General features: G+C 32.1%; 1 protein-coding gene across 1 annotated transcript; it reads left to right on the forward strand.

Annotated features, from left to right (window-relative positions):
• Window positions 1-1410: 1410 nt before the first annotated feature.
• Window positions 1411-8575, forward strand: LOC148615076 (uncharacterized). Its single transcript, XM_088589752.1, has 4 exons — window positions 1411-1606; window positions 2876-3361; window positions 3826-3991; window positions 6585-8575. Exons 1-4 carry the CDS (start codon window positions 1543-1545, stop codon window positions 6703-6705), a joined length of 837 nt encoding a protein of 278 aa, XP_088445878.1. The 5' UTR covers window positions 1411-1542; the 3' UTR covers window positions 6706-8575.
• Window positions 8576-9506: the final 931 nt, after the last annotated feature.

The following is a 9506-nucleotide window of genomic DNA, read 5'->3' on the forward strand; positions in this document are numbered from 1 at the left end:
ACAGCACTATGAGGAACAGGGGTAATTTCTGCGTAGGACTATTTTTGCGTACGTTCCAAATGCTCATTGGTTGAATTGGTGGTCTGTAACCTAAAGAGTCACTTTTTGTCTTAGAAAAAATAAATAACTATACAGGTATCTTCCTACACACATACTGAATGCATTTGCAAAGTTTCAGTGAAATGTGACAAGCACTTTTTTAAATATTTGATTTTTAAATATAGGGTAACCAAGTTGTGCGAGCAAAAAAGTGACAATATTCTACCATACTTAAATGTATTAAATATTTGCAAAGAACTTTTTCTGACTTTTCAAATAAAAAATATCAATCACAACTTGTTTTTTAACAATATTAATGAAAAAATAGTTTTAAAAGTAATCATTTTCTGAGAAATTGGTCTATTTTTAAAAAATTATTTCTGACATGCCTCCCCCTTTTTCTTGATCACATGTCAAAAATCCTAAATCTTTAAATTTTCACAAAAGGTGATATATTTGGCTTTAAATTTGTAAATACAGTGTTTTCACATTAAAACATGACCAGTAAAGGGCACCTAAAGCAAAAAAAGTGCTCAATAATGGATTTTCCATGTTGCCATAGGGGAATGCTGATATGGCCTTAACCACAGTAATGAAAGTGAGTTTTTCCTCATTTCTAACCTAATTTTTGCTCAAATCTACACAAAACTTGATTTCAAGTGCTTATTACCACCATATTTAGGTAAATATAGCCCTCAAAGTTTAATATTTGATATTTTTACTAAATTTTCTACACTTTTTACAAGATAGGACATAAAAATCAGCCAAAAAGACCAATTTTCAATAATTTGGACCTATAACTTAAAAAAATGCATATTTTGAAGGATTTTTGTAGTGTATTCCTCTCATGGCAAAGTTAACAAGATCTTCAAGTAGTTTAAAGCTATTTCAAAAAACTTTTCATTTTGCCATGGCTTCTCCTTAAGGCTAAAAACCACTAATTCCACTTTCCATAGGCTTCTATGCTAATTTCACAATATTCAATGGCTTCTCTGGACTTTACCTTAACTTTAACCTGCAGAAGACTATATATCAGCATGATTCTACATATGTCAGCTCACAATCCTCAGAATGGCATGTGGGGTTAGCAGACTTGCAGTGCAGTACTGGTCACCGGAAGTGAAGGGTCTATAAATAGCATGGGAAATCCCAGTGTTTTCACAAGATAGGGGTATATTTAAAAATCATTATGGAGATTAGGCTTCACATCACAAGAAGCAAAATGCACCTATAAAATGTACAGAAATGTTTTTCCTTTCAGAAACTGTTTAAATTTTTTAAATAAGATGAGAACTTTTTTCACAGCACTATGAGGAACAGGGGTAATTTCTGCGTAGGACTATTTTTGCGTACGTTCCAAATGCTCATTGGTTGAATTGGTGGTCTGTAACCTGTACATCTAAAATTCCGGAAGGAAAACTAAAACTAGAACGAGACTTACCAACGCATATAAAAGGAATATTTGAAACGCGCGCATGCGACCGCAAGGATTTTGAATTTAAAATGAGGATGGATATGTTTTATGCGTTGGTAGAGGTTATTTGTTATATGTTCTCAGGTTGTGTAGGTGAGTATGACCAAGTGGGGAATTACTTAAAGCAGGGACAATATAATACCAAGTACAATAAAGTCCCTGCTTTAATGTGGTTAAAGTTTTGAAAGTAAAACAATGTCATCATACACCTGTAATTAATGTTATGTATAAATTTGCTGATATATGTCGTACTAATTAGATAAACTACCATGCAGAGACATAATATTCATTGGCGGATCCAAACATTCTGCCCGGAAATTGAGGCGCACTGACTAGCCTAAGAGGGATCCGCTCATGTGATTTCCAGTGATTTTCTGTAATTGACAAAGATTTTCCAGCACAAATGAGCCCCCCCTTTGGATATGTCTATGCTTCAAATTCAAATACCCCTTTTAGGATCTATAATTAAGAAAGGACTACATACTCCATTTGCTTACAGAACGCACAGTATCGATTCAGGAGTGGGTCTAGAAAATTACAAGAAGAAAATTATAAGGAGGGCTCCAGGCTGTATTTTGTTCATTTAAGTTTTGTCCAAAAATTATTGCAAAATTAACATGATTTTCCAACAAAAAAGAGTCCCAACCACCGACCCGACCACGGATTTCTATATTTACTTTTCCAATTACTAAAGAAGAAAAAACAATTTTCACGCATGTAGATATATAAACTGTATGCAATAATCGTTTCCATTACACGATCATTAATGCTGTGCATACCGGCAGTTGTATTCGGGTACTTGAAAGGTAATATTAAAAACGGTTTGTGTACGGAGTTAATGTAATAAACAGTTCATACATTTCTATAGACATCGCAAAATTACCAATTTTTCAATAAAAAGAGGGGTTGCCAACCCCCTGCACTGGGATCCGGCACCGAAAAATGGGGTGTAATTTATCAAATTAAGGAGAAAGTTTCACACATTGTTTCGAAAAAAAACCAATAACCCTACTTTGAGTAAACGATAAATATGATAAAACTGACATCTCATAACACGTTCAGGAATCGGGTTTCGTTTATCGACACTCCTTAAAAAAGTGATATATATATATGATTTTTTTTTGTAATAGTCAACTGTACAGGATTCTGCATATTTACTTGCGTATTCTTTGTGAATGTTTTCTGAAGTTTGCAAGTTTTTGTATGTGTGTGTGTGTTTTTTTTTTGTTTTTGTTTTGCTTTTGTTGCTTTGTTTTGTTTTGTGTTTTTAGGGGAATGTATGGCTAGGTATTGATATTAATCTGTAATTTATGTGTTGAATGTATTATATAATCTTTAGTTTCTGGTGATTTTTAATTCAAGGGATTGAAATGATTTATAAACTGCATTCACCAAACTGTGGAGATAAACTCGTAGATACAACACCAGATATTTTACAGCATGTGATTGATATGCAGAATCATGCATTCAATGCTGCAAACACATCAGTATTTAAATTTGAAGTAAAGGCATACTCTGACATTGCCGTGTATGGAACAGACACCAAAGTCGTAGCTCATGGAGTTGACTTCTTTTGCATCTATATTGGGTCAGATAACAATGACAAGATATATTATAAAACAGATGGATTAATCCAACAGCCTTCGAGTTCGTATCCATCTCAAGCAAATGGTGCAAAATATACCAAGTTTTGGATCAGCTGGGAAGGCGGAGATGTTAGTTTTGGTGCAGGGGATACAGTGGGTAGACAAGAGATACTTGAGGCTAATATACCTTTTTTAAAGGTAAAAGGCTTGGGATTATCTACATGCCAAGGAGAAACAGGAGAATGGAAATTTACAGTTGACGGTAAACTTAATTTTTAGATGATTCTATATCGAGAAAGACTTCCATACTTTTATTTACTCCTTCGACGTAAGGGGTTGGAATTCCTCTAGCACCACTGGAGTATACTCTTATTAAAAAAATACAGCCGAAATCTTCTCTTTCACAACCATGATTGTATTGATATAATTACTATTGTATAATAACTAGGTTTCAAATTAATTAAATTCAATGTATTTTATTTCCTGCTCACCATTTATACATAAATATTAAAATGTTTAAAAAAATAAGTAAAAAAATATAAGCATAAGCCATATTTATGAGAGACGATAAAACATAAAATACACATTTACAAATTCTAATAATGATGATGTACTATTTGTTACCAGAAATGTCTAATACTCTTCCAGTCATAACAATACCTACTGCAAAGTTACTGGATTTTCTCTTGCATTCCATTTTGATTCACCATAGTTCTGTGATTTCAGTTGAGGAACGATTTACTGGATACTTTAACAAGTGCAATATGACAGACGTGAGAGCGAACCTACCATTTATCACCTCGTCATCTGGAAAGCCCATAATACATTGTGCCACTTGGTGCAAAACCATGCCTTTTTGTTTAGGTTTCAACTACCATGATTATGGACAGAGGTTAGTTGATTAATTGTGATAAAAATCATCAATACCCTAGCTACATTCTTTGTTAAGATAAATCACGCGTGAAGTCCACAGAAATCGCTGCAACTTTTCTAAGGAATGTCATCATAGGTTCTTCAATTTCAATTAGGAATGGCTTGACAATGCCATACATCAAAAGTATACAACAAAGCATTAGGGATAACCATTTGATTTTCTATCCTGCCTCCTTTTTATATGAGAAAATATAAGAAAATATAGGTCATATTCGATTTTTTTTTATTAATTGTTTTTTGCCAAAAGACCTGAGCATTGTAGGAATTAGAGACCAAAAAAGGGGCATGAAACGAGCATTTTCCTTATGTCCGTATAATAATTTGAGTACAAAATAAATGGATCTTATGTATATTTTACTACCAGGTGCCATATCACAAAAGGAAAACTAGGATTGATTTTTAGGGGATGTGACTTGAGCCAACTAAGAATAAGGGGCAAACATTTTTTTTTCTGATATCTGGACGATAACTTGAGTGACATGGAATGAATCACTTTGAAATTGTAACACACGGTGTCATATCCCTCTGGTAAGGACTGGTTTGGCAGGTTTTTACTGAAACCAATTAGGAATGAGGGCCAAAATGTGACCAATTTAGTTCTGGTTAAATTTTTATCCTTTGTCAAATGTTCAATCATAATTAAAATTTAAAGTTGTGTTAAGTTTGAATGGTGTGTTCATACTTGTCTCAACTGTTCAAGGTTCTACTTCTTCAGTCTTATTTAGCTGTGCCCTGTGTAGCATTTTTTTTAGCAAATATCTTGAAAATTATAACAGGTAGAAAAAGCCTTTACATTATGAATTGATTCTTATGATTAGACCTACTAGTCTTTAGGTAGTATTATACGGATAGGCAATTCTGAAAATTTGGTTTCATTTTGTGGAAATAAAGATATTTTGAGGCAGCCAAAACAGAAATTTCAAGTGTTTTTATATAATCAAAGTACTGTTAGCACTGGAGGATTTTGATTCTTGTAAAATAGTAGCATACACTGTCAATTTCAAAGATCATATGATGTAGAATAAAATTTTAATTGTAAATTTGCATTTCCCATTTAATTTAGAACTATTTTTTACCTTTTAGATATTTGAACTTAATGTAAAATCTTCAATACTGATTTCAGTTATAGGCATACCTGTTAACCTTTGGAACAATTTATGTGGACGATTCTCCCCCATTGAAATTGTCTCATGCAGCAGATATCTGCCTAAAAGCAAAATTTTAATGTTATTATTTCATATATTTTTTACAGAAAATTGAATTAATTACAACAAAAAAACTCCCACAAATCTTACATTTTTATGGGGAGATATTACATTTTTTATTTATTTTGTGGAAGTCTCCCCCTTATGTTGAGGGTTAACAGATATGGATATGATCTGTAGATCAGTAGTTAAACAGTATCCAAGTTCATATACTTTTACCAATTTTGTTTCATTCACCCTTTTCACATTTTTGAACCCGTTAAAAAATTGATTGACAATTACATTACAAAAAAATGCTTGAGAATATGATTTCCTAGTTGTACCTATTTTAAGATCTTAAAAAAAAATAAACACTTTTTATCAAATTGAATTTTCCTGCCAATTTTCCTTGGTTAAAATTAATGCTCTTCACTTCCTGTTTATCAGTTATAAGACAAAGATTTTGATTAATAACAGTGTTAAATAGAACATGCTTAACACATTCAATGCTTCTTGAAGAAACAAAAACCCCAAAAAGTACATAGTTTTCTAATCCTTGGCATGCGGAGGTTTAAGTAATTTATAAGTACATTAGTGAATATTTTCAAACAAATCAGTAGTCATGGTAACATACTGTAAAAAGAGATATTACTGAGTTTTGGTTCATACCAGGGGTGTCTTTCTAAAGCTAATAGCCAAACACTATGCATTTTCAAAATATCAGGCTCTTAGAAACTATTACAGAATGAAAGTATGCATGGAGGAGGTGGAAAAAAGGTAAAAATAATATCCCCTTTTTTGATTTATTTTCTTCGTGTGAAATAAGGAATTTGTAAATCAGCCAGCTGATGCTGAGGAGATAACCTAATATGGAAGGGGACTAAAACATTCCCGATACCTTCCTTCTTTTCAATATCACTTGTTTACCATCACATATTTTAAATATGTTTATATATAAAGGCTCAACTACAATTAATCAATATATCCACCAAATTTCAGCTATTTACTTTAAATTAATAAACCAGGTCAACTTGGTGTAGGAAAGAGTATGCCTAATTGTTACTGTGTACCCTTATGAGTTATAGTTGTTGAAATGCGAAAAATGATATTTGAGTGTTTTGCCAATATCTTGAAAACTATAATAAATAAAAAAAAAAAGAATGTCCATTTGATGATGAAAAATGATCTGTAAGATAAGGCAAAAACATTCTCAGGCTCATTGGAGCCTCTAGTTTTAAAATTTCACTTCAATTCTGCTCCTAGCAACCCCCCCCCCCCACCTCATGCAGATATAAACATCAAATGGTAGTTCCCTAAGCATCAATTGTCATGTTCTATAACAAACTTTACAATAACTTAATTTTGTAGATGTGAACTGCTGTCTTTTGATGAGAACCCAGTAGAATTAACCAAAGATATACAAAGTGATTGGAATTTCTACACTAAATGCTACAAAAGGAAGGAAGAGTGTGTTGGATGTGTTTTCTAAACATCTTATGAAGAGAAATATACATGATTCCTTATTTAATATTTTTAAATGTTGTACAAAAATGTGCGTGTTCATGAAAGTGGTATGTAATTACTAGTATGCAATTAAAAAAAAACTCCAAACAATTAAGCATGGTCTGATAGGGGTTCAACCTATATGTGCTCCACTGTTTACTAGAAATAATATCTTAAATTTATTAGTGCAAAAAGAAACCAGTTGCTTTGGTATAATAGACTTCTCTTAGTATGAAATCAAAGGAATAAACTTATTGAGATGCATTCGAAGAGGATCCCATCCATATACACATGAAATCCATAACCTTTCCACTGGAGTTTCCCTAGGATATGTTTTGGATGCCCATATAATTTATATCAATGATATCTTCAGTCTGAAAGATTCCACCTTGGTGTATAACTTTTTACAGGATAATTATGATACCCATGTTATACCAACTCCTATTTACGTACATGTTTCTGTGGAGTTTTCTCGCCATGCAGCTTTTTGTTGTTGTATAGATGGTTATTTAATGTGTTCACGAGTATAAACCTTGTACATTGTGTAATATCTTAAATAAAGTTAAAAAATTTTTTATGTATACAATCAATGAAGTCATACATAACCATCATAAAATCAATAAAGTCATACATAACCATCATACAATCAATAAAGTCATACATAAACAGCATGCATGTCTAATAACATTTTTCTTTTTTCTGTCAGAAAAAAAAAAAAAAAAAAAAAAAAAAAAAAAAAATGAAGCTTTAGGTCCGTTTGTCAAAGTCCAACTTGAAATGTGTGACACTCGATTGAAAGATTCTGTTTGATGTTGACCTGGAGTAGATTTCAGATTCTCCTAGAATGGTACCAACATCACACCTACGATTAGGCACATAACATGAACAAGTTCAACTTGAAACACCGAGAACTGTGACAAAGTTACAAAATCAGAAATTGTATACCATGATCAGATAACTCCAGCATGGAGCAGACAATATCAAATGTTATATGATGGTCATGGAGAGATTTATGGCATTACAATCAGGATGGTTCTAAATTCTTGGTGGAGGCTCCTGTCACTAACTGTACCAACTATAACAGATTATCCGTTAAAAGACAGATATAACCATTAGTAAATAGATGTCTCTTACACAAGATTCTTTTTCCAATTAACTATTGGAAGATTGGAACACACTTGATCCATCAATAATATAGATTTTATGACCTGAAACAATGGGGTTCTTATAAATGACTACATTCAAGTTTGAGGATTGCTCAGTTTTCTCTCTGTTTGGTTATAAATAGAACATGGAACCCATCCAGTCACTACACTTTTGACATCTAGCAGCAACAAAAATATACAATTATCTTGGGTTACATTTTTAAGTACATTTATACAGGAATAAAGAACACTGACCACTAAGTTATATGTTGGAAGCAATTTTTCTTTTTTCTTTCCTTCTTTCATGACCTTCTTATCTTCCTTTCTCTCATTATAATTATTTGTTATTTTAATGATCGCACATATTATGACTTGTGAATATGTTGTATTTCACTGCATAAAATATCTTAATAATTATTTGGATATGAAAAAAAGATTTCCTATAATTTTAATCTTACTGGATAATGAAAATGTTTTTAACATAAATCTTTTAAGTCGTACTTCATACATGCTGAAATACTGACAACAAAGCCCCCCAGACATTCAAAAGATTGCATGCCTGCATATACATTTCATCTAATAGACTACAATGATCCATAAATGGAAAATAGTAAACTTCCTTCTTCGTATCAATTTCTAAAAATTTCTATATTGATAAAAAAAAAAGTGCATACCAGGAATGTTATGAAGATGAGATATAGTGGAAATAAGGAATACAATTATTCATAAAATATTCATCAAAATGTATGCATCATGTCTAATACAAAGCATTTAATTCTGACAAGACATGACCAATACTTAATTGACCCCAGACACATGCCTGTACAAGAGGACATTCTTGATGCCAAAAAAAGCCAGATTTTTTAAATAGAAACAATAAACCCTTTTGTGTTAAATACAGAGTAGTTGATCAGTATGCACTTCCAAATTCTACACCAAGCATACCGAAGTGTATCCAACATAACTAGTCAGTTCAGTTGCTTTATCAGTATATTTTCTTCTCCTGTACTTGCACATTTTATATTCAACCTCAACATGTTATTTGATCAATAAAATGTTTTGCAAGGAGCAGGTTAATACTTCAACAGACATCAAACCCTAAACAGTTTGGACAAGTGTAAATACTTCAAATTGAATATAGCTCTGGGTCCAGTTTCACTTTATAAATAATCTTAATTTAAGATTTTCCTCAGATCACTGAATACTTCAATATTGAACCAATAAAATGGCTTGAAATTGAATAAATAAGTAAATTTGCATGAAACCTAGGCCTGAATTTGAAATATTTGATACAGTATAACATACTGGCCAGAATGAGAATAGTCAAAGACCATGAAGTTAGAAACGAATTTACACTTAAATATTTATTTGTCATCCCTTTTGGTCCCTTAACATAAGAGCTATGAACCCTTGAAATCCATCAAAAACTCCTCTTGTGATATGAAACCTTCTACTATATACACATCTGTTCATTTGTACTCAAGATTTAGGAAAATATTTGTTTTTAGCTCACTTGTTCCTGAACAGTTTAAGTCATGATATCCAAAGATAAATCTAGCTTTTCTTTTATGGTTTGGCACCTTGTGATACAATGTCAAAGAGATCCACACTAAAGTTCATTTCCAGACATCAGGTATATGCT

Source organism: Perna viridis, chromosome 6, assembly GCF_037379345.1.
Source record: "Perna viridis isolate PV_CMFRI_1.1 ecotype Kerala chromosome 6, ASM3737934v1, whole genome shotgun sequence".
NCBI lineage: Eukaryota > Metazoa > Mollusca > Bivalvia > Mytilida > Mytilidae > Perna > Perna viridis.